At 52.0% G+C, this 15,720-nt stretch overlaps 1 protein-coding gene across 1 annotated transcript in view; it reads left to right on the top strand.

Annotated features, from left to right (window-relative positions):
* The window catches only part of HIRA (histone cell cycle regulator), a gene marked incomplete at both ends in the record, with an annotated part of 59,260 nt that overhangs the window by 24,607 nt on the left and 18,933 nt on the right, over nucleotides 1-15,720 (top strand). The window contains 8 exons of the mRNA XM_080717396.1: nucleotides 1,053-1,148; nucleotides 2,176-2,336; nucleotides 4,111-4,278; nucleotides 6,275-6,388; nucleotides 7,183-7,253; nucleotides 7,950-8,055; nucleotides 10,702-10,917; nucleotides 13,207-13,292. Of these exons, the coding sequence (XP_080573522.1) occupies nucleotides 1,053-1,148; nucleotides 2,176-2,336; nucleotides 4,111-4,278; nucleotides 6,275-6,388; nucleotides 7,183-7,253; nucleotides 7,950-8,055; nucleotides 10,702-10,917; nucleotides 13,207-13,292 (1,018 nt within the window). The remainder of the gene's footprint in view (nucleotides 1-1,052; nucleotides 1,149-2,175; nucleotides 2,337-4,110; nucleotides 4,279-6,274; nucleotides 6,389-7,182; nucleotides 7,254-7,949; nucleotides 8,056-10,701; nucleotides 10,918-13,206; nucleotides 13,293-15,720) is intronic.

Raw genomic sequence — 15,720 nt, 5'->3', positions numbered from 1 at the left:
ATGAAGCATCAGTGCGTCACAGCACCATCCTCCAAGCCCTTCGCAACCGTCCCTGGAGACCTTGGAAAACTAGGGAAAGAGGGCGGTGGAAATTTTGGGTGTTTGGCTTATTCTTCTAAAAAAGACAATCCTAGCCGGGCATGGTGGCACATGCCTGCAATGCCAGTACTTGGGAGGCTGAGACAGGAGGATCACAGGTTCACAGCCAGCCTCAGCAACTTAACTTTCTTGGAGTGCTAAGGACTGAGCTTAGAGCCTTGTGTCTTCTAGGCAAACATTCCGCCACTGGGCTACACCCACTTTCTGCGTTTGGGTTTTTGGTACTAGGGATCGAACCTAGGGTGCATTATAGCTCTGAGCTATACCCTTGGCCCTTGTTATTTTGAAGTAGTCTCTAAGTTGCTGAGGCTGGCCTTGAACTTGAGATCCTCCTGCCTCAGATTCCCAAGTACTGGGATTATAGGCATGCACCACCACACCCTGCTCAAAGGTGTGTGTGTGTGTGTGTGTGTGTGTGTGTGTGTGTGTGTGTGACTAGGATTGACTCCAAGCATTCTATCTCCAAGCTATACCCCCAGCCTTCTTTTATTTTTTGTTTTGAAACAGGGTCTCCCTAGGTTGCTGAGAGTTTCTCTGAGTTGCTGAAGGTGGCCTTCTTAGAACCTAAGGTCTTGTCTCAGCCTCCTAAGTATTTGGATTACAGGCATGCTCCACCATGCCCCATAGTTTTTTGCTTTGTTTTTTGCCGTATTGGGGATTGAATCCAGGAGCATTCTATCCCTGAGTTATGTCCTAATCCTAGTTCTTATTTTTATCATGAAACAGGGTCTTGCTAGGTTGATAAGTCTCTCCTTGCCGAGGCTCTCTGAGGAAGGCCAGTTAGCTGAGGGGGCAGGCCCAAGGCCACAGCCCAGAAGAGTTATCAGGCCGTGGTCTACTCATCATGACGATGGTCATGGTCGCGTCCTGAGATGAGACCCCAAGGCTGCTGTGAGTGTCCACCCGAACCTGCCGCAGCGGGAGGTCTCACCCCCTCCTCTGTCTTCTCCCAGATGTCATGGATGTAGCGTGGTCCCCCCATGATGCCTGGCTGGCCTCGTGCAGTGTGGACAATACTGTGGTCATCTGGAATGCTGTGAAGTTCCCAGGTAAGGGGTCTTCCCTGCTGGGGACTGAGGGGAAGTCTGGCACTGTCTTCTTAATCTTGGTGTCAGCAAGTATCTCAGTGGCCCAGGTGTGTGTCTTGACAGTAACCCACTTTTGCTTTTTCTTCAGTCGTCATCTCTGACACCCTTGAGCAGGTGCCAGCTAATACCAACCCAGTTTGCCAAAGGTTCTATTACGCCTTGCGTTTTAAAGTCCTAAGCTGGCCTAGAGCTGCGGTGCTCAGCTCACAGCTGCTCCTCACACTCCCGCTGAGCCTCGGGAGCGCATTTCCTCATGAGCCAGAAATGTGCCGTCCGTGGCTTACCCAGGCCATTCTGCCTCCACGCTACACCCCAGCCCTACTTTGCTCTTTTATTTTGAAGCAGGGTCTCTCTGAGTTGCTGAGGCTGTTTGCAGTCCTCATCTCAGCCCCCCAAGTAACGGGGCGATCTCAGTCACTTTAGTTACCTTTGACAGCCGCCGCCAGCATGAGTGGGCCTTCCATTCTGGCTGCAGGGGGGCCGTCTTAGTTATCTGTGTCATGTTTGAATTGCACATCTGTATACCGTGCTTTGGGTACTTCTTTGTCTTCAGTACTGACTCACAAAAGACTCCGCGTGGTGACGGCCCTTGGAGCCGTGAGACCTGCTGCCTACCAGGTAGCTGCTGAGTAGCTCGTCCACATCGTGAGGTCATGGCCCGGTTGGCACAGCCTTCTGTCCGTGAGGGCAGCTGCAGGCAGATGTGGGGCACATACGGCAGCTGTGCTCAGGCCTCAGCGCCCTGTCCTGTGGGGCATGTGCGACCTTGGTGGTCAGCAGCAGCTGAAGGAGGCCCGGGAGCCTCCCTCCTGCTGCGGGCATTCCTCCTGTAGCTTTGGTGGAGATCCACCTAGGAGGCCCTTCTGCTTGTGCTCGGTGGAGGCTGGCCAGGGTACTGCTCCAGGACCACTGTGGCTCGTGTGCTTGGAGTTACCGTTTGGTCCATGTGTGCCATCTGGAGGGACTGAGTGAGTATTTTTCTTCACAGAAATTCTTGCTACTCTTAGAGGTCACTCTGGCTTGGTGAAAGGGTTAACTTGGGACCCTGTGGGTAAATACATCGCCTCTCAAGCTGATGACCGCAGCCTGAAGGTGTGGAGGACACTGGACTGGCAGTTGGAGACCAGCATCACCAAGCCTTTTGACGAGGTAACTGGAGAAGGCCTAACGTGGCCCAGCCCCCGCTGACCCTGTGTCCAGAGAGGAAGTGACCACGGGCAAGGGCAGAGTGTGAGGCTGAGTGGCCCACTCGGCTTTCTCTGGGGATGGGCACTCACCCTAAGACTTGGGTGGAAAAACTCTTGCCTTTCTGAGAAGATGTGAAATGGCCAGCTTTGAAGTGAAAAGATTTATAGGTTTTACAGCTGAAGAGAACTTAGAACTGTCGCCATAGCATAAACCTTTTCTGGAAAGTTTACACTGGAGCGGGCGTGGTGGCGCACGCTTGGAACCCCAGTGCTTGGGAGGCTGAGATAGAAAGACCAGCCTCAGCAACTTCGGGAGGCTCTTCTCAACTTACTGAGACTGTTTCAGAATAAAGAAAAAAGTAGGGCTGGGATGTAGCTCAGAGGTAGAATGCCACTGGGTTCAATCCCCAATACCAAAAAAAAGTTTACACCGAGCCGTCCCGCAGAGGGCCTTGTTGCTGGGAAGGGGTCATGGAGACTTGTGTGTGCTGGTGGCTGGGCTGGCAGCTCTGCTCCTTGGCGTCTGCTCTGTAGGCCCGTTGGCTTCCTCCTGAGGAGAATTAGCAGTGCGCCGGCAGGTCCTGTGGGGTGAGGCCCAGTGGCTTCTCAGTATCTTACTAGCTCCTCCTCTGTTTTCATTTTGATTTCATGTGGAATCAGAGCTCGAGGCCTTTCCTCAGTGCCTTCTGCATGTGAGGTGGGAGTAGGTGTGGGGAAACCAGAGTGGGCTGAGATGGGGTCTCCCCTGGGTGCTTGTAGCGCTGTGGTGGAACAACACTCGTGGGTTGCAGTTATGGTGACATTGTGGTGCAGCCTCACAGTGACTGTGTGGGAAAGGCTCTCAGAGCAGGCATGCAGGGTGTGGGTTTGCAGGAAGAGCAAGCACTTGCCTGCTGGTCAGGAGTGGCTGCAGGAGAAAGTGAGGTCCTGGACCAACCCCAGCTACACAGCTGAGACTGAGCCCCCGACTTTGCCTTCCTCAGTGCCGCCCTCCTTACCTTCCGCTTCTTGGTGCAGGTGAGGTGACCCCCGCACCATTCAGAGCGCCTCGAGGCTATGCTGCCAGGCCGCGGGGCTACTGGGAGGCTGCAGGGACCTGGCGGTGCTCTTCAGCCTCTGCTGGGGGATCCAGCCTTCCTGGAGACTGTAGGCAGGTGACACCGCGGCGCTCAGGCCCTGAGCTCAAGATCTTAACCTCCAGGTCTTGAGGATGACCTGGGCTGACTTTGAGCTCGGCTTTGCTAGGACTCCTATGGTCTCCCTCTGCAGAAGGTGTTACGCGGAAGGACACTTTCCTTCCACCTTCACACCAGGTCAAGGGACAATGCCTTTCTGTTACACCTTGTACAGGCTCCTTTTGGCTCCGGGGTGCCCACAGGGCACTCTCCCTGGAGCAGCGCTTCTTGAGAGTGCTCTTAGACAGTGCTGGGTTAACAGGACTGTGTAGAAGTGGCAGGCCATGCAGAGCTGACAATTCAGATGCCTTCCTCCAGACCCCTCAGAATCCACACTGTGTGCTCATTCCCGGGGGTGGGAGGTACCTATTCCCCTGCTCATCTGATAGAGAGCCCTTCTTGTCGTGCCACCGGGACAGATTGCAGTGGTAGCAGTCGTGTATCCAGAACCTTGGGGTGTACACCCACCGCATTTGTAAATCACAGTGGCACTTCACCCTCGGAGCAGATGTGGGTCACAGGCCGGTCTGGACGCCTTTCACGCACGGGTGTTTCTTTCAGTGTGGGGGCACGACCCATGTGCTGCGGCTCAGCTGGTCACCTGATGGGCATTACCTCGTGTCTGCCCACGCCATGAACAACTCTGGCCCCACTGCCCAAATCATCGAAAGGGAGGGCTGGAAGACCAACATGGACTTTGTGGGCCACCGGAAAGCTGTGACTGTCGTGGTGAGTGTGCCCTGCCCTGCCCTGCTTGGACCTGGGTAGTGCTCAGTCTCAGTGTGCCCCAAGACTGGCTCACGCGGGGAGCCGCGGCTGTGGGTGCAAAGTCAGCATGATTTTATTTTAAATACATCTGTTTAAATATCTTCAAGCTGGTTTTACAAAGCGGAATACCTGCATGTGTTTGGGCAGACTTCAACGGCGTACATCACCACCTCCGTCTTCTGTCGGGAGCCTTGTGGCTCCATGCCCACCTCTGCATACTTAGGGCTCTAACAGGCACTGCAGTGCAGGGCGCCCTCCGCTAGCCCCAGGGCAGGCAGAGCAGTCCTGAGCACCCCAGCAGAGCAGCATGTCTCACACCTGCCTGAGCAGAGCTTGCAGCTTCCAACTTGTGCTTGTGGTTGCTGGCCGCTCAGTGCTGCCCACGTAGAGGTGCAGAGCCAGAGAGCCGCTATTGAACCTGGAGGCCCGAGACCGTGTCTGCCACGCTGGGTAACTACGAATGTCGAGGCCCAAGTCAGGCTGTGACGTAGTGACAGATAACCTGCGGGGACCATGGGTTTCTCAGCGCTGCACAACCAAACAAAACAGAAAGATTGATGTGCCGTGATTGAGGGGAGAGAAAGGTCATCCAGGACCTTGAGCAAAACGACCTCATCGCTGCTTGTAATAAATAATCTTTCTTTCTTTCTTTCTTTCTTTCTTTCTTTCTTTCTTTCTTTCTTTCTTTCTTTCTATTGGTGGTACTAGGGATGGAACCCAGGAGCTTTCTGCCTCTGGGCTATACTCCCAGACCTATTTTTTATATTTTATTTGGAAACAGGGTCTCACTAAGTTGCTGAGAGCCTCACTAAGTAGCTGAGGCTGGCTTCAAACCTATGTGATCCTCTTGTCTCAGCCTCCCAAGCGCAGGGATTACAAGTATGCGCCACCACGACCAACTTATTTTGTACTTTAGGATATAAATATTTTAGGAATGAAATCTTGTTTCTTTTTGTGCATGTGTTGGAGTCTAAGTTGGGTTTTGTGCCTGCTCGGTGGTAGCCGAAACGCAAGTCTGGGGTTCCATATTCTCTGGTCTCTGTGCAGCCCTAGCCATTTCCTGCCAGGCCCCAGAGTGAAACCCCTCTAGGCCATCTGACATTAGGCTCTGAGGAGCCACTCTTCCCCTGCCCTTAGACGTTCTGCCTTAGAATTCGAGGAGCTCCCGCCCCCTCTCAATCCAAGAAGGCTGGTAGCATGTGCTTCCAGCCTTTCCAAAAGGGGGTTAGTTAGCTTCTTGGGCTGAGCAGATCTCTGCTAGGGAGTGAGGGCTGTGAACAGTAGATGATGATGGAGAAGACGTTACGCAGACAGGCTCTCTCCTGCCGGTCCTTGGCCTCCTCAGGAGATGGAGACAGGCTCTCTCCTGCCGGTCCTTGGCCTCCTCAGGAGATGGAGACAGGCTCTCTCCTGCCGGTCCTTGGCCTCCTCAGGAGATGGAGACAGGCTCTCTCCTGCCGGTCCTGGGCCTCCTCAGGAGATAGAGACAGGCTCTCTCCTGCCGGTCCTGGGCCTCCTCAGGAGATGCGAGTGAATGAGGCCTGGCGCACCAGCCCCTCACAGGCTTGCCGTCTCCCTGGGTGCTAGGATAGGGACCCTGCAGTCTGAAGGCAGGGCCATTCCAGCATCTCCCAGGCCCTAGACCTGGCTGCTGGCTCCAGAAGCGGGATGTTTGGGAGCACCAGCTTGGAATCCTCATTCCCCCACTTCCTCCGTGAGCATTTCCTGACCTCCCTGAGCCTCCATTGCATTATCCGCAAAGTGCCTCAGAGGTAGTTTTGAAGATGAACTAACTCCTCCAGGGCTCAGAGGCTCTGTGAGGGATCCCTCTAGTGGCCCGGGACTTGGGTGGTGTGGGACTTGGGTGGTGTGTTCCGATGTTTAATCATGGGATGTGTGCTCAGTGCTTGGTGACTTTTTTTTTTTTTTTTTTTTAATATTTGTTACTTGGTTTTAGAAATTCAACCCAAAAATCTTCAAAAAGAAGCAGAAGAACGGGAGCTCTGCGAAGCCCAGCTGCCCGTACTGCTGCTGTGCCGTTGGCAGCAAGGACCGCTCGCTCTCCGTCTGGGTGAGCAGCCACTCCAGCTCTTGGGGCGGGAGGGGTGGGGTGGCGAGGTGGCTAGCCCCAGAGGCCTGAGGGAGGAAAGGCCTGCTGCTCTTCAGGGCTCAGTAGGTGCTCGGCGTGCTTCTGCCCTGTGCCTGGCTGTCGTGCAGGAAGGGGTAGCTGGCAAACAGGCACGTGTGAATGCCTTAGGCACCCAGCAGTGAGTCCACGGTGTCACACACTGTGTTCCCAGTGAGAAAGCAGGCACGAGTAGCCTTACTTGAAAGAGTAAAATACAAAAGGTAGCCAGAAGAAAATAGGTCATAGAAATGTTAGTAGTATTTAGGTTGGGTTGAATCAAGGGCCATTTGTGCTGTTCTTGTGTTTGAGAACTATCCACACACTGCAGAGGAAGCCTGTTGAGCTCATGTGAGTGGCTGTGCCATGCCTTGGTAATGTGTACCAGAGCTCCTTGGGCCCAGGGAACGTGAGCTGGTGCTCGCCTGCTCCATAGTGCTCCCTGCGCTCCCTTAGGCCCTGCTTGGGTCCTAGCCCCGCAGACCTGTCCACTCTGCCTCCCCTACTGTGCATGAAGCTGTCTCTCTGCTGAACCCCAGCAGGCTTGACGGGAGCCACTCCAGTGTGCTTATTTCTCGCAGGCTTTGGGTTCCACTTTTCGGGTCTGAGCAGTGGCTGTTTGGAGCGAGTCAAGTGTATGCTGTACATCAGCAGAAACTCTGACCAAGTGCTGCCCGAGCTGAATTTGCAAAAGGGGTTCCCAGTAATTCCATTAATTTTTGCGACTTCTTGTTTCGTAGCTCACGTGTCTGAAACGGCCTCTGGTTGTCATCCATGAGCTATTTGACAAATCGATCATGGATATTTCCTGGTAAGGTAGATTCTTGTGGTGCGGGGTTCACAAAAAGCCATGAGGCCTCCTGGATACTATTAGGGCCTGGTAGCCAGCACAGACCCCAAAGTCCTGTTTGTACATGATTCAGGAACTGGCAGCTTTATACCCACTGTAGTGAGAATGTCCTGCCCAATGGTGGGCTGACCCCAAGAAGTTCTTCTCAGACAAACTGGGACCCACACTTCCTCAAGGTCTATTTTAAAAGGTTTCAAAATAAAAGAAAGTTGAAACTTTAAAAACCTATGGTAGCCGGGCGTGGTGGCGCACGCTTGTAATCCCAGCATTCGGGAGGCTGAGACCCAGAGGATCGCGGTTCGCGGACAGCCTCAGCTACTTAGTGAGGCCCTCTGCAACTCAGTGAGACCCGGTTTCAAAATAAAGAATAAAAAATAGGGCAGGGGGTGTAGCTCGGAGGTCGAATGCCCCTGGGTTCCATCCCCAGACCCGCAAAAAAAAAAAAAACAAAAAAAAAAAAATAAAAACCTATGGTAAGAGAGACTTTGTACATGAGCCAGGCCCTCTGGGGTGCAGTTGCTGCTGCCCCTGCCATCCAGCCTCAAAGGGAGCCAGGGTGTCCAGCAAGCACTGGGGCCTGTCTGCTCGGGCCAGCCACTGTGGCATGGGCATTGCTTCCCAGGCACCTGCCCGGCTGCTAATGGCTGTCTCTTCCAGGACTCTGAACGGGCTGGGCATCTTGGTGTGCTCCATGGACGGCTCTGTAGCATTCCTTGACTTCTCCCAGGATGAGCTTGGAGACCCCCTCAGTGAGGAGGAGAAGGTAGGCTGGTGGCCTGTGTGTTGCCACACGCTTTGTGGCAACAGGATTAGTCATTATGGAAAAGTGCTTTGATTAGACTCTCTTCTTGTGGGATACACAGACACATTGTTTTATTATACAGTGTTTATCTTTATATATTGTAATTCTTACCTGCTTTGCAAAATAGATGAATAATAAGTCTCTTCATGTAAAAAACGAGTCCTGAAATTAACACTGTTTGGAGCCAGACATGGTGGCACACGCTTGTAATCCCTGCGCTTGGGAGGCTGAGACAGGAAGATCACACGGATTCAAAGCCAGCCTCAGCTACTTAGTGAGGCTCTCAGCAACTTAGTGAGACCCTGTTTCCAAATAAAATATTAAATGGGTCTGGGAGTGTAGCCCAGAGGTAGAAAGCCTCTAGGTTCCACCCCCAGTACCACAAACACCAAAAAAAAAAAAAAAAAAAAAACACTATTTGGGGCCAGATGTGGTGGCATACACCTGTAATCCCAATACTTAGGAGGCCAAGACAGGAAGATCATAGGTTTGAGGCCAGCCTCAGCAACTTAGCAAGGCCCTCTGTGATTTAGTGAGACCCTTTTTCAAAATAAAATATGAGCTGGGTGTGATGGTGTATTCTTGTAATCCCAGTACTTGGGAGGCTGAGACAGGAGGATTGCAGATTCACAGCCAGCCTCAGCGACATAGTGAAGACCCTCTGCAAATTAGTGAGGCTTTGTTTCAATAAACGAATAATAAATTAGGGCTGAGAGCATAACTCTAAGGTAGAGTAATCCTGGGTTCAGTCCTCAGTACCAAAAATAATAAAAATAAAAAATGAAATAGGGTTATGGGTGTATCTCAGAAATAGAACACCCTTGTATCCATCCCCAGCACCATAAAAAAGTGTAAGACTGTTTTGGGGCATGTCTGCTTGAGCTGATAACAGGCCACCAACTGGGATTTTTCCATCTTGAGAAAGACCTAGGGTGACTCCCCAGAGGTCCCTACTCCCCCATTCCATCATCTGGTTCTGTCATGGCAGTGACTATGTCAGCTACGTTGGTCAGTTCTTAGCTTTCACCGTATGCCAGGCTCTGGGCCACGTGCTGTGCCTGTATTTTATTTACACAAAGTTCTTCAAGGTGGGGCTCATCTGCCTCATCAGTGAGGTCGCTACACCTCAGAAAAGGCAGGGTTCTTGTCAGGGCCATGTGCGGCCCATGGGCATGGGACAGAGCAGGCTGAGGCCCACTGCCTTCCAGCGCGGCCTCGTCTCCTCTGTGCTTTGCCTGGTGTGGGGCTGTGTTCTCTGCAGGGGCTTCGAGAAAGGCTCACTTTCCCTGCCCTTGACTTGGGTGCCTGTGGTTTCTGTCAGCAGGCTTAGGCCAATACCTAGTGGTGTGTATTTGTCTGGTCAGAGCTCTGTGACAGCTCAGAGAGGGGGAGTGGCTCTGCTTTAGTGATGTTATACTGGGGAGAGCCCCCTCTAAACCACTGGTGTGACCCCCCAGCCCCACCCATTAAGGTGTCAAAGTGAAGCTGGACATGGTGGCGCACACTTGTAATCCCAGCATTCGGGAGGCTGAGAAAGGAGGATCTCAGCTCGCGGCCAGCCTCAGCTACTAATGAGGCCCTTTGCAACTCAGTGAGACCCTTTTTCAACGTAAAGAATAAAAAATAGGGGTGGGCATGTAGCTCAGAGGTAGAATGCCTCTGGGTTACTCCCGCAGACCTGCAAAAAACAAACAAAAAAACAGTCAAAGTCGTCTCGGCGCAGAGCTCTGCCTCATGCACTGAACCTAGAACAGCCCTGGCATTCTGCAGGTGACTTGGGCCAAACTGACTTCTGGCTTGTGAGTTCAGAAGAGATAGGGCAGGGGCCAGAGTGACCAAAGCAGAGGTTGCTGGCCATATCCAGGCCTGACCCCTCTCCTGGAAAGCTGCCTCCCCCACCCAGCATCTTCTGGTGTGAGACTGACACCCATTCGCCACCATCTCTCTTCCTGCGTGGGCTATAGCTCCCATCATTTGCACCCCCTTGGGTTAATTTGCTCTTTGTGTTTTACTGAGAACTCGGCCCTTAGGTTTGCCAGAGGCACTGTCCCTGCTCTCTTAGGGTTTCCTGTCCAGCTTGTTATGGTGTTGAACTAACCTGTTCAGAAGGATCAGGACATGTTAGGCAGGACCACAGGGTGCAGAGAAGGGTCCTCTGGGGTCTGCTGTGCCAAGCTTCCTTGGATTTTAGAGACTTCTGGTCTTGTGGGGCCCTCCACATCGTGGTGGCTAACATCTGCCAGCAGGAACTTGTAATGCAGCCTTCTGCTTTTGATATCCAGTCTCTAGGGAGTGTCTTGGTCCTTGCAGGGGTCAACCTACGAGCCTCAGGTCAGGGTCTGGGCATCTGCATTCCATTTGAGGCCACATTGACTGCCATTTCCTCTGCAGCAGAGCATCAGCCCCAACGGTAGATACCAAGTGGGCATCGACATCTACTGAGGGATGAGACTTCAGCAGAACTGTGTTGCCAGGGACAGGGAGGGAGCGGTGGAGAGCTGGCCTCTAGCCTTTCTGCCCTCTGCCAGGAACTCACACTCTGCAGTGCACTGCTGGTGGGCAGCTTGGCCATGGTGATGGGCCCTCATGTCGAACATCTTCCCACAGAGCCGCATCCACCAGTCCACCTATGGCAAGAGCCTGGCCATCATGACGGAGGCCCAGCTCTCCACAGCTGTCATTGAGAACCCCGAGATGCTCAAGTACCAGCGGAGGCAGCAGCAGCAGCAGCTGGACCAGAAGAGTGGCACCGCCAGAGAGACAGGCTCGGCCTCCTCAGTCACAGGCGTCGTCAATGGGGAGAGTCTAGAAGATATCAGGAAGGTGAGGGCCTGGACCGGGGATGTGGCACGTGCCCAGGAGCATTGACAGGGCTCAAAGATGTGGCCACAGGCTCACATGCTAGTGAAAAGAGGGTGCTGAGCCTCCTGCAGGACCTGTGGCCTGCCAGCTGGGCAGCGGTCCCCTTACCTGCCACCGCATGAGGCCCTCATGGGACCCGAAGCACCTTTATCAAAGGCCTTCTTGTCCCAGGAGCCTTTGAGGAGGCCATCTCTCGGAGGAACTGCCAGACTTGGCCTCCCTCCTGTGTGTGTGGTGTGTGTGTGTGTGTGTGTGTGTGTGTGTGTGTGTGTGTGTGTGTGTGAGAGAGAGACACACAGAGACACTGAGGATTGAACCAGGGACATTCTACCTCCAGACTTCACCCCTAGCCCTTTTTCATTTTATTTTTGGAAACAGGGTCTTGCTAAGTTGCTGAGAGCCTCACTAAGTTGCTTAGGTTGTTCTCTAACCTGTGGTCCTCCTTTCCCATCCTCCCAGGTACTAGGAATCCAGACACGCACCACCACGCCCAGCAACTCCTTATGTTTCTAGGCAATTCTAGATGCTGAGAAGAGTGCATTTCAGGCTCTGCCCATAAGAGGCTTCTGCAGGTCCTCTTCCTCTGGAAATGTTTGTCTGTTTGGGGTCAGAGCATTGGAAGTGGGCCAGAGCAGAACAGAACCTGTCGAATTCTCCTGAAGGGCACCAGCCTTCTAGGAGCTTTGCTGGTTGTTGGTTCAAGCAGCTTGTGACTAGGAACCTAAGTACTAAAGACTGACCCCAGAGGTGATATGCCTTTGAGCTCCATCCCCTGCCCTTTTTATTTTGTATTTTGAAATGGTCTCTTTAAGCTGCTGAGGCTGGCCATGAACCTGTTTTCCTCCTGTCTCAGGCTCCCAAGCGAAGGTATTACAGGCATGGGCCAGCACTCCCAGCGGTTACCAGCCTTTCATGGAATGAAGGGCCCTGTGGTGAAAGTCAATTTGAAAATTGCTGGGTGTGGTGGCGCACGCTTCTCATCCCAACATTTAGGAGGCTGAGATGGGAGGATCCGGGTTCACAACCAGCCTCAGCTACTTAGTGAGGCCCTCTGCAATTCAGTGAGACCCTGTTTCAAAATAAAGAATAAAAAATAAGGCGGAGAATATAGCTCGGAGGTAGACTGCATCTGGGTTCCATCCCCAGTACCGCAAAAAAAAAAAAAAAGAAAAGAAAATCACTAGCATAGGGACAAGAGTGTGGCGCACACATGCAGGTCCAAGTCCTTGTCGGATGGTGCCGGCCAGCTTGGCAGGTGATCCCAGCCTGGGAATCTAGCCACCTCTGTGGTACTGATGACAGAGAGGAAGCCACGTGGAGCTGGTTCAGCTGGGCTTTCTGTCTTTGTGTCTTCACTGTGCAGGAAGCCAAGCACATACTCTAATAAAAATACTTGTACTACAGCTGGCACAGTGGTACACACCTGTAATCCCAGTACTTGGGAGACTAAGACGGGAGGGTCACAGGTTTGAGACCAGCCTCAACAACTTAATGAGACCCTATTTCAACATAAAAAATAAAAAGGGCTGAGGCTGTAGACTGGAGTCAGAACACCCATGGGCTCAATCCTTACTACAAAAGTGTGGGGTGTGTGTGTGTGTGTGTGTGTGTGTGTGTGTGTGTGTGTGTGTGTACACACTTGTGCCATGATTAGCTGGCTTAGTTTTATTGTACCAAAAAATCTGTAGAAAGGAAAGTTAGAATGTGGTGTCCTTCCCAGTGCTGGGAGGCTGAGACAGGAGGATCGATCACACAGGTTCAAAGCCAGCCTCAGCTACTTAGTGAGGCTCTCAGCAACTTAGTGAGACCCTGTTTCCAAATAAAGTAGATATAAAATAGGTCTGGGAGTATAGCCTGGAGGTAAAAAGCCCCTGGGTTCCACCCCCAGTACCACACACACACACACAAAAAGCTATACGTATTTAATGTTCACAACTCAGCAACAAGCCAGACACAGGACAGATGCTCCTGGGTACCATTTACAGGGGCATCTGGACTAGTCCCACCACGAGGATGAGGACGGGTGGGCCGCGTGGATCAGGGTGCCAGCGCCGGTCACTCAGGCCAGAGTGCTGCTGTGCGCCCATACACTGCCGGCAGCTCACAGTCCCACAGCGCACGTTTACGCTAAGGCTAGAGTGTACGCTGAGTGTTCTTACCGCAGAAGAAGAAACCAGCAGCTTTAGTTTTCACATTTGGAGCTAGCCGGCAGAAACTTTTTCCTTTATTTATGTTACTCTGCTTTGCCAGAATCTTCTGAAGAAACAAGTGGAGACTCGGACGGCGGACGGTCGGAGAAGAATCACGCCTCTCTGCATAGCACAGCTGGACACCGGGTACTCGCTCCCTCGCGGCTTCCCTGACCTTAGCTGGGGAGACCTCCGCTCTCCCTTCACCAGTTTCAGAGTCAGGGTCTTGACGGACTCTTGAGCCAGCGCGAGTCCTTGAATGTGGACGCAGGAGAGGCAGGCACAGCCCTCGCCAGCCTCCGCCCCGCGCCCTCTGCAGGCTCCTGTGCTTGCTTCTTGCGGAATCTGGGCAAAGATGGCCTGCGGGCCGGCGGCCTGCTGATGTGTCTGCCTCTCTTCACTGTTGGTGAGGACACAGGGAAGGAAGTCAGACTGAGCTGTGTTCTTTCTTTTTTTTTTCTTTTATAATCTTTTTCTGGTTATGAAAGATATATATTCACATTTTTGGAATTTTAGAAAATAGTAAAAGCTCAAAGAAGTCATCTATAACCCAGTCTCAGATATAATCCCTGTTAATATTCTGATAACTGTATTTCCAGTCTTTTCCCCACTGTTAGTGTCTCCTGACCTTTCGTCCATGTTAATAAATAGTCCTCAGAAGCACTCGCTCACTGACTGCAGGTTCCCGTCGTGAATGTGCCACAGCCTCTGAGCCTCCTCCCCAGCTGTGGACTCGTAGTTTGTGTTCGGTTTCTGTGGCTGTGAGTGAATCTTTGCGTATGCCTGTGGCTCTGTCCTGGAGCGATTCCTCAGAGTGGAGCTGCGAGGTTGGGCTCTGAGCCACTGCCCTGAGAGGCAGAGAGGAGGAGTGTGGGCGTCCTCCCCACTTGCTGTCCCCTCGCTTTCTGTAGTCAGATTGCTGTTGTCCTGGTTGCTCTCTAGGAATGACTGGTGTTGATTTCAAGGATGATAGGGCCCTCTTTGAGAGAAATAGACTCCGCTGTCAAGGCGCCACGCTCTGGGTTCTGTGTGCAGGCAGAGCAGTCTGCTCGGGTCTGAGGAAGTCCTCTGCACTCTGCAGTTTTTCATCCGTGGGCTGTTCCAGATCTTCCCTGAGAGCTAAAGAGACCTCCAATTCTTTGATGTGCTGACCTAACCTCTCCTGGTAGGTACATGAGCACTGAGGCCCAAGGGCAGAGGTCTGGCCAGAACCAGGTCTCCTGCTTCTCCTAGATCAGCAGTTCCCTCTGACTGAGCCTTCTCCTCTGTAGACCAGCAGGCTGCCTGCCTGGTTTTCATTAGGATCAAGCAAGAGCAGTGTGAGTGTCTCTGAACTCCACTAGGCTCTGGCAGTGAGGGAGGCCATGGTGGTCCTTTCGTTCTGTGGCTCCTTCCAGAACGCAGGAAGGAAGCAGAGGAGTGAGGGCTTCCTCGCTGGCCTTCAGCTAGCTCTCTGCCACTGGATAAGGATTTCTGGCACCAAAACTTGATTCCACACTCCTGATTCCCTTGTTCAAACAAATAGCCAAAGGTATAATTATTTGCTTTTCTACTCAAGAAAAAGAGGAAGAATCACAGATATTCATAGTGGTTATAAGTGGGAAATGATTATAACGAATAAATCAAAAGGATAGGAAATTTCTGTGCTGACTGATGTGCAAATAAGTCTGAAAGTGAATGATTTTGGAGAAAATAAAGTTGGAACTGGAGAATTACTATAGAAATAGAAAGTGCTGTCAAACAATAACCCCTCCCAGTTACAGGCACATTGGTGCATGCCTATAATCCTAGTGCTAGCCAGGCATGGTGATGCACGCTTGTAATCCAGCATTCGGGAGGCTGAGACGGGAGGATCGCGGTTTGCGGACAGCCTCAGCTACTTAGTGAGGCCCTCTGCAACTCAGTGAGACCCGGTTTCAAAATAAAGAATTAAAAATAGGGCTGGGAGTATAGCCCGGAGGTGGAAAGCCCCTGGGTTCCAACCCTAGTACCACACACAAAAAAAATAAAAATAAAAAATTTTTAAAAATAAAAAGGACTGGGAATGTACCTGGGAGATAGAAAGCCCCTGGGTTCCAACTCAGTACCTAAAATTAAGGGGAGGGGCTTAACATTTACATCAAAATTTAACAAAAATAGCCAAGCAGAGGCAGGAGGATCACTTGAGCCCGAGAGTGGGTACTGTGTAATGAGACCCTATTTCAAAGAAGAAAAAATAAATAACAAAGGTTACAGTCTATCTCATTTCTGAATGTTAGGGCAAAGTTCTAAATAATAGCAAGTAGAACCTTTCAGCCCATTGAGAAGCTAATACTCATGACCAAGCAAGATTTTTCTTCAGGGTCACAGGGATGTTCAGGTTTGGAGGAATTACTAAGTCTCCCTGTCATTTGATCAAAAGAGCAAGTGTCCAGGAGTGGTGGCACACGCCTGTAGTCTAGTACTTGGGAGACGAATACAAGAGGCTGGGAGGTTCTAAGCCAGTCTCAGCAACTTAGTGAAATCCTGCTTCCAAATAAAAATAAAATCAGGCTGGGGATGTAGTTCAGGGGTAGAAAGCGCCTGGATTCAGTCC

The sequence above is a fragment of the Muscardinus avellanarius genome (assembly GCF_963383645.1).
Source record: "Muscardinus avellanarius genome assembly, chromosome: 21".
NCBI classification, from domain to species: Eukaryota; Metazoa; Chordata; class Mammalia; order Rodentia; family Gliridae; genus Muscardinus; species Muscardinus avellanarius.
This window is presented reverse-complemented; position numbering and strand designations above follow the sequence as displayed.